Source organism: Hyperolius riggenbachi, chromosome 1 (assembly GCF_040937935.1).
Source record: "Hyperolius riggenbachi isolate aHypRig1 chromosome 1, aHypRig1.pri, whole genome shotgun sequence".
Taxonomy (NCBI): domain Eukaryota; kingdom Metazoa; phylum Chordata; class Amphibia; order Anura; family Hyperoliidae; genus Hyperolius; species Hyperolius riggenbachi.
The window spans coordinates 586891896-586911977 of record NC_090646.1 but is presented as its reverse complement, the minus strand read 5'-3'; the positions used below and the strand labels follow the sequence as shown (position 1 = coordinate 586911977).

The window sequence follows — 20082 nt, the reverse complement described above, 5'->3', positions numbered from 1 at the left end:
CCAGCTCCAGCTGGTGTTGCCGTTCAGCTCTTCCCTCCTCTGCCCGGAGTCTGTCCCTCTCGGCCTGGAGTCGCTGGGCAGCTTGTTCCCTCTCTGCTTGTCGTATTTCCCTCTCTGCTTGCCGATGTTCCAGAATCAGCTTTAGGCGCAGTTCGGGCTCAGCCGAACCTAGTAGCTGTAGGTCGGCTTCCAGAGATGTCATCTCCGTGTTAGGTGGATCATCCAGGACATCGTCTCCACTCGCATCCTGTGGCGGGAGCGATTCCTCCTCTGGCGTGTCGTGAGCTGCATCTGCTGACGTTGAAGCACGGGCTCGTTCTGCCTCATCATGCTCCTCGAGCGCACGAACTAACTGCTCCTTAGTCTGGCCGCTCACCGTCTCGATGCCTTTGTGCTCACACAGGTTGAGTAGTATCTCTTTGTTTTGCCTTGCATAGCTGGATGCTTTCTGAGCCATCGTGTTGCACAAAATAAAAAGAAAAAAAAAGGGGGGAGGGAAAGCAAACACCAAGTGTGTATCTTTGAACAAAAAAAAAAACGTATATAGATTCTGCACTGAGTAGACTTCTGTAGGCTAGTTGCTTCTAGCAAGCTTCCAGCCTTTAGTACTCAGAATAGCGAGCTAAACTGCGTACTAATGTACTAAACGATCCCACCGCTGCCAGCCAATTATGTCAAGAACCGGCCCGCGGCACGCCTGCGTATACGGTTCCCGACTGCGGGTTTGACCAGATTAAGCGGGGAACAGCCTTATTTAAGCTACAAACAAGGCTGGAACCCCTCAAAACACCTCTCACTGCCACCACTAGCGTTGCTAGACACTTCCACTCTGCTGTCGAGTCCTCAGCGCGCACTCCGCGTTTTCGTATTTGGGTCAGCTTTGCGCTTAGGCCAAATACGGGAACGCCACGCACCCACACACACACACAGTTGCAATCTTACACTGTCGTGAAGCAAAGACCCACTAACAGTCGTTCCGAACGATACTGTTAGCTACTCGCACTGGCGTTGTTCGTACGTTGGGTCAGCTGCGCGCTTAGGCCAACGTATGACAAACGCCCCCACACACAATGCAATTACAATTTCCTACGGTAGTGTTGCTCAAGCGTACAATTAGGCATGAACTTATACACGGTTACACTTCAGTCTCTTCTAGGCTATGAGTGTTAGTTTAGTACGGCAGAAGTCAAACTTATTAAATAATAATTTAATATTCCAGAAAAAACCTAGAACAGTGCAGAACTGAATATATACAAAAAGATTACAAAAAACAAAGTAAAAATAGTTACAAGATACAGTTACAAAGATAACACACAAAGCGATTTTGCTTACCAAAATAAACGGGAAATAAACGTACCAGCGTATCGATCTGGTGTTGTTGCGGGCGGTACGCACTTCTGGTCAGGAACCAGGTTAGTTCTAGCCGTGTGAGCTACCTCCAAGAACTACAAGTTGTGGCTATCCTAGCTGCGGTTTTATACTATGAAATACGCCTGGAGGCTGTAAGCCTGTGTGGACGGGGGGAAGCTAGATTTAATAACATCCTCAGACATAATTTGATTTCCCAGAGATCTGACATCCACATGTGAACAGTGTCCTATACAACAAAAGACTTTGTTAACCTCCAATCTCCCCAGGTTACAGGTGACAATTGATTAAGGCTTTCACATTGCAGCAGGATGTCCTGTGTGATCTGCTTCAAAGCAACTGTCTGATTAAGTGTTTCCTAATTACCTGTTTTCTGGCTGTCCAGAGGAACTGTATGCTAATGTCCCAGCCCCCTGCTTCCAGAGAACTTCAATGCAAATGTAGTACAGCCAGATAACCATCCCTTCAAAGCAGAATACACATGTGAGATATAGCAGACAGAAAATGACAGAGATATGTTCCTGTATTTCCTAATATCATCAGCACCTCAATATATTCCTGACAGGTGATACTGCAGATCATCAATAATCAGGTATATATCTGTATTTTTGGTGATACTGCAGATCACCAATAATCAGACCCTCTCTGCGTTACACCGATCGTTACAGCAGCTAATCCAGGTTTGGGTGGTGTTATGTAATAGCTGGTGTCACTAGGTTTTTCAATACAAATCTCCAACAAAACAAACATGTGTTTGAGGAATTCACACTTGTCTTGATTCTGAGTGGGTGTGATTGGTGAGCCTTTCACAATGCTGAATATTTGTATATGTGAAAGTTCTCAGGATGTTTAACTACTTACAATATGCCATGAAGTGATAACTCTGGCCTGCTGTCGCACTTGTTCTCCTCCTCTTCACTTACGCAATGAATTCCATCACCTGAAGTCTTAAGCTGAGGAATTATTGTGGCTCAGAAAACGATCCCTCAGGCCACAAATCGTGGACCAATGCTGTACAGACGCATCACTAGCTTACAAGGCATGCTTGTGTGTCGAGGGTCGTTAACGATCCAACAAGTGACATTGTCAGTACACACATTAGGAAGGTGAACAATCATAGGCCAAAGCAGTCATTATCGGCAGACCTTTATCTAATAATCATACATACCTTTAGCCTTATGTTAGTGGCCAATAGGCGGCACTCTCCATCTTTGTCTGATCTGCTGATAACAAATGATAACTCTAAGATATCAGCTCATGTGTTAAATTTTGATCCTAAAATCTCAGTGTGGACCTTAGTTAGTTTTTCTGGTACTACTTTTATGTCTCCATCTGTAATGCTGTTACTGTTGTTATTTCTGTCACATTTTATCTTTTTTCTTTTTGACATCAACACCTATTTCCTCTGTCTCCTCCATATATTTTTGAACTGTGACAGGCAAGGCTCAAGTCCTGCCTCTTTAGCCAGGGTATTAAGCTTTACCTCAATTTTTTTCCTTTTGTGTCCGTATACTGGCAGATGGTCACCAGATTCGACCGAGAAACAAAACTCTTCTCTGATCGAAATCTCACCAGAGAGGCTTCTATTACTGCCACTCACTACAAACAGATGTTTAACAGATTTCATATTTTGGGTTTAATTGAATATGAAATACAAAAATACTCATTCATAAGTTATTATTTATGTAATCTCAAACTTTAATTCTGATAAATTCAAGTATTGCCTAAAGCCTCATACACCCGCTAGATAATCCTTAGCTGAAGCCACTGTTTTGGACTGTCTTGACCCAGAATGTACCATGAGTACAGCTGTCCCTGATGTAGTGTAGCAATTTGCCATAGTGGATCACTTATCAACAAAGTGCATTGCATTCCCGGTGCTGCAGGCCATGCAGCCACACAGGGATTGGCCATAGTTGCACAGCGTGCCTGTACAGCCCTTGTACTCAGAAACCTAATAGGCAGAGTAGTGCCACCACAGCACCCAGAATGGCACCACACAGTACCCAGCATGCTCCACAGAGGCTCCACAGCACCCAGCATGGCACCACAGCACCCAGCATGACATTATAGCATCCAGCAAGCCCCATAGAAGTACCATGGCACCCAGCATGGTACCACGGCACACAGCAATGGGGGGTATTCTGGATGCTATGGTGCCTCTAAGTGGGCATATTGGTGGCTGTGATGCCATGCTAGATGCTGTGATGCCTTTATGGGGTCATGCAGGGAACTGTGGTTCTTCTAAGGAAGCATGCTAAAAGTTGTGCTGCCTCAATAGGAGGCCCGTTGGAGCATGGTAGGGGGTCCTCTAGAAAGTCAGGGAATGCTATGGGGGGACTGGCAGCAGGCCAGCTCACTCGACAGAAAGCCAGACCAGCCAGCATATACAGTGGATTGCAAAAGTATTCGGCCCCCTTGAAGTTTTCCACATTTTGTCACATTACTGCCACAAACATGCATCAATTTTATTAGAATCCCGTGTGAAAGACCAATACAAAGTGGTGTACATGTGAGAAGTGGATCGAAAATCATACATCATTCCAAACATTTTTTTACAAATAAATAACTGCAAAGTGGGGTGTGCGTAATTATTCGGCCCCCTGAGTCAATACTTTGTAGAACCACCGTTGGCTGCAATTACAGCTGCCAGTCTGTTAGGGTATGTCTCTACCAGCTTTGCACATCTAGAGACTGAAATCCTTGCCCATTCTTCTTTGCAAAACAGCTCCAGCTCAGTCAGATTAGATGGACAACGTTTGTGAACAGCAGTTTTCAGATCTTGCCACAGATTATCGATTGGATTTAGATCTGGACTTTGACTGGGCCATTCTAACACATAGATATGTTTTGTTTTAAACCATTCCATTGTTGCCCTTGTTTTATGTTTAGGGTCATTGTCCTGCTGGAAGGTGAACCTCTGCCCCAGTCTCAAGTCTTTTGCCCCAGTCTCAAGTCTTTTGCAGTCTCTGTACAATCATGTGGTGTTGTTTATTGTTGGTGGTGGCTGGATAGTGTAATGGTTAAGGGCTCTGCCTCTGACACAGGAGACCTGGGTTCGAATCTCGGCTCTGCCTGTTCAGTAAGCCAGCACCTATTCAGTAGGAGACCTTGGGCAAGACTCCCTAACACTGCTACTGCCTATAGAGCGCGTCCTAGTGGCTGCAGCTCTGGCGCTTTGAGTCTGCCAGGAGAAAAGCGCGATATAAATGTTCTGTGTTTGTTTTGTTTTGTTTGTTTTCTTCCAAGTTTGCCCTGTATTTGGCTCCATCCATCTTCCCATCAATTCTGACCAGCTTCCCTGTCCCTGCTGAAGAGAAGCACCCCCCGAGAATGATGCTGCCACCACCATATTTGAGAGTGGGGATGGTGTGTTCAGAGTGATGTGCAGTATGATTCAAAAAGGTGAGTCCTCTACTCCCACATATGCCTGCAGTGTGCTAGGGTTAAATCAAGATATAATATACAATCAAAGAGTCTCCCTCTCGTCTTGAAAAAGCGGGGTAACTCCCGCGAAACTAGTTGGTCCGTTTGAGGGGACCCCCCGTCTCTCTCTGCCTCCGCTGTGCTTGCCTTCTCCTCCACCACACCTGGCTAAGTATTGATCTAACCTTTTCTCACTACAGGCTGTCGTTTTTTCATTCACTGGTCCTGCCTATCCTATTGATCTAACACTTTTTAATTTGGGTATGATTCATCTTTATCACAGATTTTTGTACAATCATGTGGTGTTGTTTATTGTTTGTTTAGCACATATGATATATTGAGATTGTCTCATCTTACACATGCAAAATTGAATGCTGAATCTGGGTTTATTCCGTTTAGGGCTCATGCACTGAGCCCTTTGAGGACTTAATAGTTTCTAGTTCATATAAGAGGCTTTATATATTGTATATTATGCATGGTGGTATTATTATATTTCAGGCAGAGGATTTTATGGGTCTGTTTCCTATTTTTAATTGTTTTTAAACCATGAATATTATTTGAAGTGCATTGTTGTGGCTGGATAGTGTAATGGTTAAGGGCTCTGCCTCTGACACAGGAGACCTGGGTTCGAATCTCGGCTCTGCCTGTTCAGTAAGCCAGCACCTATTCAGCAGGAGACCTTAGGCAAGTCTCCCTAACACTGCTACTGCCTATAGAGCGCGTCCTAGTGGCTGCAGCTCTGGCGCTTTGAGTCCGCCAGGAGAAAAGCGCTATATAAGTGTTTGTCTTTGTCTTTTTTGTTTGAATTACAAACACACAAATATTTTAGCTATTTTTGATATAATAAATATGCATATAGTTTGATACTGTCCATAATTGTCCTGAGTGGTGCTATTGTTATAGGGTCTCTTTTCTCTTTAATTTTATACAGAGTGATGTGCAGTGTTAGTTTTCCGCCACACATAGCGTTTTGCATTTTGGCCAGAAAGTTCCATTTTGGTCTCATCTGACCAGAGCACCTTCTTCCACATGGTTGCTGTCTCCCCCACATGGTTTGTGGCAAACTGCAAACGGGACTTCTTATGCTTTTATGTTAACAATGCCTTTCTTCTTGCCACTCTTCCATAAAGGCCAACTTTGTGCAGTGCACGACTGTCCTATGGATAGATTCCCCCACCTGAGCTGTAGATCTCTGCAGCTCATCCAAAGTCAACATGGGCCTCTTGACTGCATTTCTGATCAGCGGTCTCCTTGTTTGGCCTGTGAGTTTAGGTGGACGGCCTTGTCTTGGTAGGTTTACAGTTGTGCCATACTCCTTCCATTTTTTAATGATCGCTTGAACAGTGCTCGGTGGGATGTTCAAGGCTTTGGAAATCTTTTTGTAGCCTAAGTCTGCTTTAAATTTCTCAATAACTTTATCCCTGACCTGTCTTGTGTGTTCTTTGGACTTCACGGTGTTGTTGCTCCCAATATTCTCTTAGACAACCTCTGAGGCCCTCACAGAGCAGCTGTATTTGTACTGACATTAGATTACACACAGGTGCACTCTATTTAGTCATTAGCACTTATCAGGCAATGTCTATAGGCAACTGACTGCACTCAGATCAAAGGGGGTTGAATAATTATGCACACACCACTTTGCAGTTATTTATTTGTAAAAAAAAAATGTTTGGAATCATGTATGATTTTCGTTCCACTTCTCATGTGTACACCGCTTTGTGTTGGTCTTTCATGTGGAATTCCAATAAAATTGATTCATGTTTGTGGCAGTAATATGACAAAATGTGAAAAACTTCAAGGGGGCTGAATACTTTTGCAAGCCACTGTAAGCCAGATAACTGTAACTCTTTATGTGATATGCTGCATTTTGTTTTGTATTGATGGAGAGAGGGGCTTCATACAACATTTTGCTGGACAGGCCTGCTTAGACCGCTGTTAAGTTCATGTAAATTTTGCTCCACCCATGACTGCACCCACATTCCAGTGCATGGCCACACCCATCTTTTGACTGGAGTACCCAAAAGTGCCCCAGATCTCTTAGGATGCTAGGAACGCCCCTGGACCAAACACCCCCTGGGGTATGTGTCCCAGACTCCCACATGATGACAACTAGGGCTCTATAGAGTGCTAGGGGCATTAGATTGTGAGACTCAGTGAGCCTCAGTGGTGTGAATAATTATTTATGCTCTGCAAAGGTCTTTGTAATACATTGGCACTTACTAACTTCCTCTGTGCTTATCATAGGATTACAGCCACAAAGTCAGCCTGCTACCAGATGGGCGTATTAGAGATTGCTCTGGAGCAGTCTACCAGGATCCAACACAATGGGTGAAGGCTCTTCTGGGAAATAACATTTCAGTAAGCTGGAAATATGTAGCTGATAAGGTAGGTCTGTAGAAATTTGTAAGTATGAAAAAGCAAGGCTGGAGTAGAGTAAAGTTCATACAGAAACTGGAACAAGCAATAAGGTTTCATTAATGCATGTGCATGTTTTCCCTGCCAAAAATCAGCCACCTGTGAACCCATGTGGGTCCCTGTTCTCCTCTCCACTTCTAACACTATAATGTAATTTTCCTGCCTTTTCATCCATAGAACGACTGGCGCATCATACAAGCAATACATATACGTCTGCTGGAGTAATCACTTAACCCAGACTTTACACACCCTGTCCCTCTGTGGGTCACCAGTCCATAAAAGTGCATACAATATAAAAATGAAGGAGACACTCAAAAAGCGATATAAACTTGTGTTTATCTATAACGTAGCAAAACACAACACGTTTCAGGGTTTCCCCCTTCTTCAGGTGTTTGGGAGAGAGGAGGAGACTTTGCCGCCCCTCTTTTCCAGAGCCCCACCCACATCTTAGACAGTGCAGGCTGGTATAGCTTTGGGTGTGGAAACTCACATGGTTCGGGCTCGAAACCTGGCTATACCAGCCTGCATGGGCGACAAGAGATTATGGAGGCTTGGGCAGGGGTATCCCGCACTGTCTGTTTTCTTAAAATGTATAAAATAATTACACAGCACTTGGTACTTGGTATATATTGAAGTGTACCACAGAGAAATGTATTTTTACTAAGTTTAAAAACCATTGTTTCTTTGAAGTTACTCAAAAAATACAAGAGTTTTTGTGAGAAAAAAAAAGGTTTGATTTGTTACCTCTATTTCCCCTAATCATTCTGGTTTGTGGGAATGTTTTTTCATAACATGCAAATTGTACAAATGGATTACGCAAAATCAATTTTATTTCGAAAACATAATTACGTGTAGTCATAATTGCCACAGTTTACATAAAATTTCATGTAAGCGAAATGAACCACTTGAGGACCGCAGTGTTAAACCCCCCCTAAAGACCAGGCCATTTTTTTGTTAAATTGGCCACTGCAGCTTTAAGGCCTCGCTGCAGGACCGCACACAAGTGATTCTCCCCACCAACAGAGCTCTCTGTGGTCTGATCGCTCCCCAAGTGTTTACTTTTTTAAAATAAATATTTATTTTATTATTTTTGTAATACATTTCAGTATTTTTTTATTTTTACCCGCTCCCTCCCTCCCCCCGCCAGCCAATCAGCGTGATCGGCTGTCATAGGCTTTAGCCTATGACAGCGGATCACTTTCCAGAGCAACAGAGGGGACAGCCATGTCACACGGCTGTCCCCAATACAGCGCTGCCTTAAATCGCAGCCCTGTACGACCTAATTAGTTGGCGTCTTCGCCATCTAACAGTCTCTGAGCGGCGATCGCCCAAGTAGGAGATGCGCGCGCAGCCTGCAGGCGATTTCCTGCTAGCCCCATAGAGAGCCGTGCATGCCAATCGGCGTGGAGCGGTCCTGGGGCTGTCGCACTGCTCACCCCAATTGGCGTGGAGCAGTCGGCAAGTAGTTAATACATTACAATCATCACTACTCATTGTGCAATAAGTCTTTATCCATGTTATTCTGCTTATTGCAGTTTAGTGAATACACCCCATTGTGTGCGTACCTCATAACTCATTGCACAGCTGCTGTGCTTCTCAATGCTATCAGCATTATTTATAACATATCTTAGAGATTTCACTTGTTTTTTTTCCATGATTAAGTAAATACTTGCCACTATTTTGGATACTGATGGCTTTGTGAACTTTACATTGCATAAATATTTTGAAGAACTTGGACATTCGTGTCCTTCAAGATCACCTTCCTAAGTAATCACAAATGTAGGAATGCTTGACAACCTGAGTTGAGAAACACTTATTATGAAGATATTACTTGTTTGCGTTACATGACATTAGGATATTTGAAGAATCAAAGGAGCAGATTTTGAGCACTGGACAACTTTGAGCACTGGACAACTAGGTCAAACTAAAACAGCCATCTGAGGATTAAGTAGATAGAATACGGAGTAATGTAGCCAATGCCATCTTTGCAGATGATACAAAATATGGAGAATTACCAACACTAAGGCCTCTATTCATAAAGCATTCCCGCAAGCGGTAATGCTCAAAACAGCTGACTTTCCCGACCATTTAGCAAAGTGTTCATTCATAAATGCTGTTTCCGCATGAAAACCTACAATTCCTGAGCAGTGCGGGAAATTTACCGCCTTGTGCGGAGATTATCACAACACATGTCACTGAAGGTTAATTCATAAAGATTAGAGCAGATGGAATTCTGTTGGAGAACACCGGCTGTTTAGATAAGGCGATAAGCCAGCAGTAACAGTCAGGATAACAGCTAAGTGAATGAGAAAGACCTCCCAGGCAGCTGCAGTGAGAGCAGAGCAGACCAGGCATCCCAGAATACCAAGGCTGTGTTTTTTTAACCCCTTGGGTACCTGTTTTCAGATAAATTTCACATCAGAAAGCCTGCATATGTAACATTTATTGAAGTTCTTCTAAGCTGCAGCAATTAAATAGATTGTTTAGGAAGACAGATTCAGTGCAGATTCAGAAGGAGAGGCAGGAAAATGCCCATGTAAAGGGATGCTGGGGCTGCCTCCTTTATACTAACTCTGTCTCTGCAGGAGAAAAGGTATCAACTCAACCAGCAAATGTAACAACTCAGCAGCACCACCAGTTTAGTGCGGGAATTCCCTGACCTATTATCGCAAGTGTAAACATTTTTATGAATTAGCACACAAAAGTCTAAAATAACGATGCAGTGTTTTCCCTCCAAGAATTTTTTTTACCGCAAATGTTTTATGAATTGAGCCCTAAGAAGGATAGAAACATATAACAGGATCTTGACAATATGGTCATATGGGCAGGCAGATAAAATTTAATTTTGATAAATGTAAATCATGTACCTTGAATGTACTAATGGTAGAGCACCATATAAAATAAATGGCATACAGCTGGGAACATCAGACTTGAAGGACTTGGAATACTGGTTGATAAGTTAAGTAATCGTAGACAATGCCAAGTAGTGGTTGCTAAAGCAAATGAAATTCTGAGATGCATAAAATGGGAAATACAATCTCGAGATGCTAGTATATTACTCCCTCTGTATAAATCACTTGTGAGTCCACATCTGAAGTATGGGATACAGTTTCGGGCACCACACTATAGAAAGGGCATTGACCTTCTGTAATGGGTACAAAAGCAGGCAACTAAACCAATCAAAGGGATGGAAGATCTCAATTTCCAAGAAAGGTTGGACAAACTGGATTATTTAGCTGAAAAAAAACACAACTGAGCGGTGACCTGATTAACATGTATTAATACATCAGAGGGCAATACAAATGCACTGAGTGGCCTGTGCAGTAGAGCGGACCCAATCGGGCTCGGCTATTTCTGCCTGAGCACGATCGGAAAGCCGCTACTGCACCTGCGCTGGATCGCGGTAAGAAAATATTTACCGTGTCGGTGTTCAGGGGTTTCCAGCAGAGCCGGGCCAAGGTAGAGGCGAGAGAGGCTCCAGCCTCAGGGCGTAGTGTAGGAGGGGGCGCACAATTCACTCAGCTTTCATTCCACTATTGTGTTGGAAGCAGAGAAATAAGAAAAAGGGATACATGGCAGAGACTGCAAGCCAGATAACTAGAGATTAAGGTGTTGGGGGCCCTGGGGCACCTCTTAGTCTAAAAGAAATCAATGTGTGACGGCTGGAGTGGGAGGGATGGGGGGGGCGCACTTTGGTGTCTCAGCCTTGGGCGCTGGAGGACCTTGTCCCGGCTCTGGTTTCCAGCATAGAATTGCCGCGGCTTAGGAGGACAGGGAAGCCTCATTAGGATCCAGAGGCTTCTCCCTCCCGAGGTAATTATCCCCTGGGGGGACGGGGGTTCTTACAGAGAGTTTGGATTCTTTTCTTGCATTGAAGGGCATCCATGGCTATAATTATTAGGTAATTTCCGGGTGAGTTGATCCAGGGATTTATCTGACTGCCATCTTGAGTCAGGAAGATTTTTCCCATTTTAAAGCTAATTGGTCCAGGACTTGTAAGGTTTTTACCTTCCCCAGGATGAAATGGTATATGTGCGGGCTCAAGAAGGTGTTTTTTTGTTTTTGTTTTGTTTTCTTTCCCTTTCTGGTTGAATTTGATGGATGGATGTCTTTTTTAAACCAAACTATGTTACTATCTCTAAAAAACAGAGGTGGGAGTCTTCAGCCTCACTCATCACCGACTATATGCCATTTTTGCATTTATAAACCAAGCACTTCAACAACAGTTTGTGCCTTTAGTCTCCTAATTTAATTGTTTTTACAACACAAAATTTAAGAGAATATGCTTGCCTCATTGAGTATGAAGATCATGACTGAATTATTTCTCCAAGCATACATACTAGGGACCTACATCACCATATATGCAATAAGGAATGCACTGGGATTAGAAAACATCATCTGGAATATAACAATAAAATGCCCAGTTGAACATAGCCTATGAGTCACAATAACAAACCGGTACAAACCAGTGGGGGAAGCTATTGCTAATATTTGTCATTTTTTATTGGTGTTTGCTTTTTTAGATAACATACTGTGGGAAAAGGCTATTAAGTTTTATGATCCTAGAAGAATTTGCACCGAAGGAAACAAATCATCCAGTCCCAGAGAACCAAACCAGCCGTAAGTTATTAAGTGAAGAAAAATATTTTAATGTTTTCAAATGGATTTATATTTTAAAGGGTACCTGAAACTAGTTAGTTAGATACTTCAGTAGAGGGAAGCCTCTGGATACTCCAGAGGCTTTCCCGATGTTCTGACGCCCCTCCGATCCTGCGCTGGAACTTCTCCCTCCATCTACGAGCGCAGCTGCACTGTACAGACACAAAGTACGGCCCATGTCTGCGCAGTAGCAGGGAGCAGCTTGTGCACAGCTTTTCCTCTATGCATGAGTGGCTCATTGCTATTAGGTTGATTAGATTTACATACCTGGGGCATCTTCCAGGCCATAGCAGTCTATCAGGTCCCTTGCTGTAGTTACATTGCCCTCCAAGGTGCCATTGTCCCCTCTGAAAGATCCCTGGCCACAGCTGTGGTTGCATGCTACTGTGCAGGCATGTGCGCACCCCTGCGTCTCTCTGTCATGCTCCCATGGCGCAGAGCATTCTGCACTTGCGCAGTTCACAAAGACTTAAACTGGGCATATTTGGTGTCTGACACCATTTATGATCAACGCTCAATGCTGTTTTAACATTCTTGTTCTGATAAAATAGGAGAAACCGAGAGCCCAATATAGTGTAGTATGTTATAGACAATTGGTAAGTAGTATTAGTGAGAAGAATTATACTCACAAACATGGGTTACCATTCAGGCAACCACTATATACACAGGTGAGGAGATTAGACCTGTCCTCACTCAGGATTAAGAAGTCGCTCTCTGTAGTAAAGAAACAAGATAGGGGGTAGCACTCCCCTCCACCAGGAGTGGACATGGTATATTTGTATGTAGAACAGAGGCGCCAGTAGGATAAAAGTCGATAAAAACTTAAAAATCGCTTGGAGGAAGTGGTAGACTTGCCTCCCAAAAGCAAAGACGAGATCCTGTCTTCATATAAATCAATACATTTATTATATAGTACCCCAAAAATACAGTGCAACGTGTTTTGCAGGTCACACCTGTCACAGAACCCCTAGTGGCCAGACCGCAAATTGCCTTCCAACCGGTTTCAGCACACAGACCATGCAAGCTGTGGTCGCGAACTTTGCACAGAAACCGCCGGAATTTGGGCAGCAGCCCGACTAGAAGGGAGCCTGCGGGTTACGGTATTTACAGATTACACACTATTTCAGGGTATAACTGCTACCACCTCTGTTTTCTGAGACAGAGGAACTCACTGACTGGCTATTTCTCGACCTGCAAATAAAACGGTTAAACACACTCTATTCTGTCTAGCTAGCAACAACAGTAGCGTCTCCTCAGAAGTCTGGGTTCAGTTTCTGTATGGCTGAATAATAGGGTAGCTGAAGCAACAACTGATGATAGCGTCGGTTTATTAATGCAATATAAATAATTAATATATACAGAAAATCGTTAAAATCAACAATTATAGAGACAAAGGGTAACGAAGTATAGAAAATAAAAATGGAGAAAAACGGATACTTAAAAGTTCATGGAGAGATGTCCTTTTGTGGGAAAATCATAAAGTTCTTGGTTTCAATTTCAGCAAAGTTCTTTTGTTTCAGATCAGAGCAAAGTCCAAACAAGATGGCCACTAACCACGTGTCCTCTGGCTAGCAGCAGACAGGCTCTCATACAGATGGAATTTGGAGGACTGAGGTCCGCCTACTGGCAATGTGCTTTTGATGAAGCTGGTTTGGGTGTGTGGCAATGCCGGCCCCCTCTGAGTTACCAACCAACCACAGTTCAAGTCCTTGGGGAGAGATTTAGGCTTAAACTTAAATGCTTAAACTCATGCTAATGCTAAACTTAAACTCATAAACGGTACATGTCATATTTAGGTGGATAGCAGATTCCTGATTATCAGAAAATACAGATTAATATGACATCAGACATGGCTAGGGCATCGGATCCAGTTCTTGAGAAGTTTGATAACTTGGTTGTAGGGGCCCCTGGCCCCTCTCGGCTGGTATCAAAAGATGCAGCACGGTTCTGCCAATCCAATGATACCGTTCTCATATCCTATTTACGATATTCCGTAAATATGCAAAAGATCAAAACTCTATGTTTTCCTAGGCTGGCTGGATGGCTCCGGCCAGTCTGGCTCCAACTGTGAGGGCAGCCGTTCTCTGAATAGAGTCACAATTTGGTGACTCTGACATCTAGCTGAGGTAATTAAAAGTAAACATTATTCCTGGACACAAGCATTGTCCAAGCTAATTAGCAAATCAAAAGACATCCTGCACCTAAATTACTGCCAGTCCTCTGTTCTGATCACTGCAATGACTGGCAAATCGGAAAAATCGACGGCAAATCTTCCAGGTTTGCCTACCTTCCTCTCGGCTGTTCCGTGACAGCTGGGAGAAAGAGAAACTCCAGTTTGCTACAGGTAGCCTCTACACAACCAATCCAGATTCTATTGATCTGCATCGTAAACGATGCAGAGAATCGATTGCGATCGCATGTGCTTCACGGGTGGTTCTAGGACGCGTCTGCGACCATGCAACAGTCTGTGACAACGCCCGCTTCATCAGGCAAACAGAATGGGGACAACAGGATTTCTGTAATACCAGGCCTAGTAACTGCTCAAGTGTCTAAGGGCTCTTTCACATTTGCGCAGATTTTTTGCGTTTTTGACGCAACGGGTAAAGTTTGCGTTACCCAAGGTAAAATGAAAGTCCATAGACTTTCATTTTAGCTTTTACATATAACGCAGCGTTTTTGGGTGGTGCGGTACGACACACCCGGGAGCTGTTTTTCGGCCGACGCTAGCGTTATGTGTTACAATGTTAGTCAATGTGAAGCGCAAGCATTACGCGTTTTAAATACGTTTTCAACGCAGGCATAAAATCCCAGAATGCAACAGAGGAACGTAGTAGAAAGTTGAAAACTAAAAGAGAAAAAAAAAATACCTACGTTTTCCTATGTGCTGTAACTCATTGAAAACACATTAAACACATTAAAAACGCATACAACAAAACTTATGCGTTGAGCGTTCTCCAACACCAGCTCTGATGTGAAAGAGCCCTAAGGCCTTACCCTGCCATCAAGGTAGTAGTGTTTCTGATTCATTTATTGTAGAACCTACTCTACTAAATTCTCTAAAATTAACACAAACATTAACAAAAACACACAGTTTTTATAAGTAATGAAAAAACAGACAAGGAAGAACACCTGTGCCCCCAAGGCTGTCCTCCTGTCACTGGTACACTACTTTTCTTAGCATACACTGATGTCAGGAAACAATTAGACAAACCATTTGTTGACAAGCTATGCTCACCCCTTCCAACTGACAAAGGGACAGCTAGTGATTACTGGCACACTACATGAGAAGACTGTTTTCAGTATGCAGATGACTGATACAGTCACCAATGTAACACTAGGGGCATCACTATAGCGGAAAATTGTATACTTACCTGACGGTAATTTTCCTTTTCCCAAGCATACATGGCAGCACTACGGGTATTGGCCCCGCCCCCTATACCCCATTGGACCGTATAACTATAAGAGTTTGATCAGCCCCCCGACAAGTGTCTTGTAACTAGCACCTCACCGAATGGGTGGGTACCCTGTGCTGCCATGTATGCTCGGGGAAAGGAAAATTACCGTCAGGTAAGTATACAATTTTCCGCGTTCCCCAAGCCTCCATGGCAGCACTACGGGAATTAACTAGTAACAGAATAGACGGGCGGGAGACTGATGCAGGTGCAATAATCAAGTGATAGTTTAATTTTAACACAAAACAGAAGCAGAATCAGAAGTCAAAACTGCTTTCCCAAACTCCAAAGTAGTATTACTATTAGTGTCTACTCTATAATGTGAAATAAACGTGTTAATGTTAGTCCAGATAGCCGCTTGGCATATTTTGTCTGGCGCCACTCTTGCATGTGCCGCCCATGAAGCAGCTATACTCCGGGTAGCATGAGCGTTAATTTACTTTGGCGGTGTGAGTCCCATCGCTCTATATGCGTCCTGAATGACCCTTACAAGCCATGTTGAAACTGTCCTTGTAGAAACTGCTTCCCCTTTCCTATAACCTGAGAAATTTACAAACAGTCTATCCGTTTTCCGTATATCTGTAGTAGCCTGCACATAGGCCTTAAGAACTCTGGCTACATCCAGTGATCGGAGACTCTCCGATTCTTCCTGTGAAAAGTTAGGTAGTGACCACTCCTGATTTAAGTGATAGGAAGTCAAGACTTTCGGCAGAAATCCTTGCACTGGCCGTATCTGAACCCTGTCTGGAAGGAAAACCAAATAAGGTTCTGCATGACTCATTGCTTGAAGCTCAGACACTCTGCGTGCTGATGGGATCGCCACTAAGAATAGCGTTTTCAGAGTTAAGTAAAGAACATTCTTCAATCGGCTCAAAAGGAGGTCTAGTCAGATATTCCAGAACTATAGGTAGCTCCCATTTCGCAAACATGGGTTTGATTGGTGGATGAATTTTCATTACCCCAGAAATGAACTGTTTTATCAGAGGGTGCAACGCCCACCTGTAACTTGACAAGGCTGAGATTGCCGAAACCTGTACCTTCAGAGAATGAAAACTGAGGCCCTTATCCAACCCCGATTGTAAGAAGGATAATATCTGGTGTACTGGTGGATGTATAGGATTGAAGCCTGCTTGTGCCACCTGTTAAATAAATAACTTCCATATTCTTTGATAAGTGCTATTTGATGAGTTCTTTCTAGCTCTTAGCAGTGTCTCTATCACTGCCTCCGAACACCCCTCATCCCTTAATTTCCGCCTCTCAACTTCCAGGCCATCAAATGTTGCTTCGCCGGATTGGGATGCACTACCGGTCCCTGAAAGACAGATCTTTGGTGCAAGGGATGTTCAGAGGTGGCTCCATCGTCATCTGTTGCAGAATAGGGAACCAAGGCCTCTTTGGCCAAAATGGTATCACAGCAAGCAGGGTCACTGGTTCTCTTCTGAGTCTGAGCAAAAGCCGAAGGATTAGCGGCACCGGAGGGAATACATATGCGACTTGAAACAACCAAGGAGCCGTCAATGCATCGACTTGTTCCGCTTGTTGCTCCTTGTAACGGCTGAAATATCTGCGACACTTCCTGTTGTTGGCAGTTGCCATTAAGTCCACCTCTGGTGTCTCCCAATGGCTGCAAATCATTTTGAAAGCATTCTCCTCCAACGTCCATTCGTTGTTCGATATTTGAACGCGGCTTAGGAAGTCCGGAACTATGTTCGGAATACCCGGAATGTGGACTGCTGAAAGAGAAATCAGATGCTTCATCGCAAAGTTGGATATCTGCGCTGTCTCTTCTAAAAGAGTCTGGCTGCGAGTCCCCCCCTTGATTCTTCACATATGCCACTGCTGTAACATTGTCCATGCGTAGTAGAACAGCTTTGCCGTCTATTTGCTGACAGAAGTGTTTCAGAGCGCAGAAGGCTGCCCTTAATTCTAGCCTGTTCGCCGGCCAATTTTTCAAAAAAACTGGCCACTGACCTTGAGCCGTCAGAGTCCCACAGGTCGCTCCCCAACCTGTAGTACTTGCATCTGTGGAGATGATTACTGGATTTTCCGGATTCAATTGAACCCGTTGCTGGAGATTGTAGTCCGTGAGCCACCACCTCAAATCTCTTTTCATGCTGTTGTTCACTAAAATAGTCTGCTGAAGATCTTGACCATCCTACTGTCTTAGGAATCCCTGTTGAAGGTATCTCATATATTCCATTGAGACCATGGAATCATCGGTATAACTGCGGACATTGTCCCCAGGACTTGAAGACAACCTTTCGCTTGAATCTGTGTCGCGAGGACTACTTGCAGAACTCTTTCCTTTATTACCGGCACTTTCTCGTCCGGTAAGCACACTGCATTTTGACTTGTCAGAAACCTTGCTCCCAGATATATTATATCTTTGGTTGGGTTCAACTGACTTTTTCGGTAGTTTATTAGCCAACCGAATTCGGTTAGCGTGTTTAACAGAATGTCTCTGTGAAGTGTTATCTGCTCCTCTGTGTCTCCCAACAACAGGATATCGTCCAAATAGTGGTGGACTCGCAATCCTTGAAGTCTTAGGATCGCTATTACTGCTAGTAATATTTTTGAAAACGATCTCGGTGCTGTACATATGCCGAATGGCAGGCAGACGAATTGGAAGTGTTGATTTTAAATGCAGAAACGCAGATATTTTTGGAAGGATGCTTGAATAGGGACGTGCAAGTAGGCGTCCTCCAGATCTATGGAAAGTAAGTAATCCTCTTACTTTACTACTGAGATAATTGTTCCGAGCGATTCCATCTTGAACCTGTCGAGATGAATGAAGGAATTCAGGTACTTTAGATCCAAGACTGGTCTCAAGTCCCCCAATTTTTTCTGCACGAAGAAGAGATTCGAATAGAACCCTCTTCTTCGTTCTTGAGTGGGAACCGGAATTATTGCTTGTTTTGCCAGGAGTTCCTGTACATAGGTTTCCAGTATATGTCTTTTGTCTGGGCATGATGGGATCCTCGTTCTTGTGAAGTGGTTGTGAGGAGGATGTTTTGCAAATGTCCAGAAGTGACCGGTTGTCACCGTTCTTGCGACCCAAGGTGACTTGATGTTCTGTTTCCAAACGTGAGAGTATTTCCTTAGTCTTGTCCCCACCGGGCACTGCTGGGCATTGTGATTGTCAAAAAGACTTTTTGTTGGGTTGACCCAAAGTATTAACCCTCTGTTTAGACGTTCTATTTGTTGATCCTTGATTTTGTTGCCAAGGTCTCTTAACATTCTTCCCGGGTCTGTAGAATCTAGCATTTCTATATCTTGCAGACTGCGATTGAGCTTGATTGGCTGAGAATTGTCTTGATGGACGTTTATCTTGCGGTATCAGCCCTGACTTGCCCACTGTTACTCTACTAATTGCCGAATCCATCTTTTCTCCAAATAAGGAATTTCCATCAAATGGAATTTTACACCACGTTAGTCTTGAGGACGGATCAGCTGCCCATGATTTTAGCCATAAGGCCCTCTTCTCAGTAACAGAGAAAAGCATTGATCTGGCTGATGCTCGTAGGACATCGATGGCAGCCTCACCAACAAAATCCCCTGAAATCTTTAAATCTTCCAAACATGCTATCAAGTCCTCCTTATTTGCATCTTCTCTGATACCTCGCTCCAGGTTCTCTGTCCACACTTTAATCGCTTTCGCCACAGATGTGAGGGCTATTGCCGGTTTACAGGCTACTCCCGACATTGTATGTATCTTTTTCAGATCAAAATCCAATTTTCTCTCAAGCGTATCCTTAAATTAAATGGTATCTTCTAATGGAAGCGTCACATGTTTCGCAAGGCGAATCACTGACGCATCCACAGCCGGAGAGTTTTCCAGTGGTTTAGCATTTTTTTCCGGAATGGGATACAACTTGGCAAACTTATTAGCCAGAGGGGGTCTCTTCTCAGTTTTTTTCTATTCACTTTCAATAACCAATTGAATTTCAACCATCACCGGAAACTTAAGCCTGGCCTTTGTCAAGTGCTTATAATACTGCTTTTTTGTCTTCTTTTTAGCTTCTTCAGATTCCCTATCTGAGTCCTCCCATTCAATCGCCTCTCTGACAGCTGCGACAAAGGGCTCCACTAACGCGAAATCAAACCCCACTTGATAATCATCTTGCAATGTGGCGGCTGCTGATGTAGAAGGCAAATCCTGGTTACTTTGAACTGAAGATGACTGAGGTGGAAGTGACGACATATAACTGCATTGACTCTTGAACTGCCTTTTGTATTAAGTCAGAGACATCCATTGGTTCCGAAGTCGATTCTTTCCCCAATTCTTGGAAGCAAGTAGCACAGACCAACTTTCCCGGGACTACAGGCTGCGCACATGCCCAACAGAGCTTTCCCTGCTGCCTATGCTCCGGAGACTTTGATCTCGACTTGGATCTTCTGCGAGATTTGCTGTGTTTTGATTTTCTTCTTCTTGATCTATCCTCCGAGTGTCCTGATGTGTGTCTCTTTGGAGACCGAGATGATCTTCTCTTGTTGCGAGACCTTGTATCGCTACGAGTGAAAAAAAAACGACAGTCAGCACTCCTGAATTCCATTTATGTAAGAACTTACCTTAAACCTCCCTTACCTGTAATAATAGTGCTGGTCTGTGTAGGGCAAATAGGTATCCATAATGAGGCTACCGAAAAGCAGCAGCAAGCTGGAAGATAGAAAGAAATAGCATAGTATAGAACAGGAGAGAACAACACTACTACTGTAAGATACACAGACATTAACAGCCTCGTCACACTACCTGACTAAGCTG

At 43.7% G+C, this 20082-nt stretch overlaps 1 protein-coding gene across 5 annotated transcripts in view; it reads left to right on the top strand.

The window, feature by feature from the left end:
- ANKRD31 (ankyrin repeat domain 31) overlaps positions 1 to 20082 on the top strand; it is a 249855-nt gene that overhangs the window by 224673 nt on the left and 5100 nt on the right. For all 5 annotated transcript variants that reach the window (XM_068248640.1, XM_068248656.1, XM_068248648.1 and 2 more), the window contains 2 exons: positions 7039 to 7179; positions 11733 to 11829. In XM_068248640.1, coding sequence (XP_068104741.1) covers positions 7039 to 7179; positions 11733 to 11829 — 238 coding nt within the window. The remainder of the gene's footprint in view (positions 1 to 7038; positions 7180 to 11732; positions 11830 to 20082) is intronic.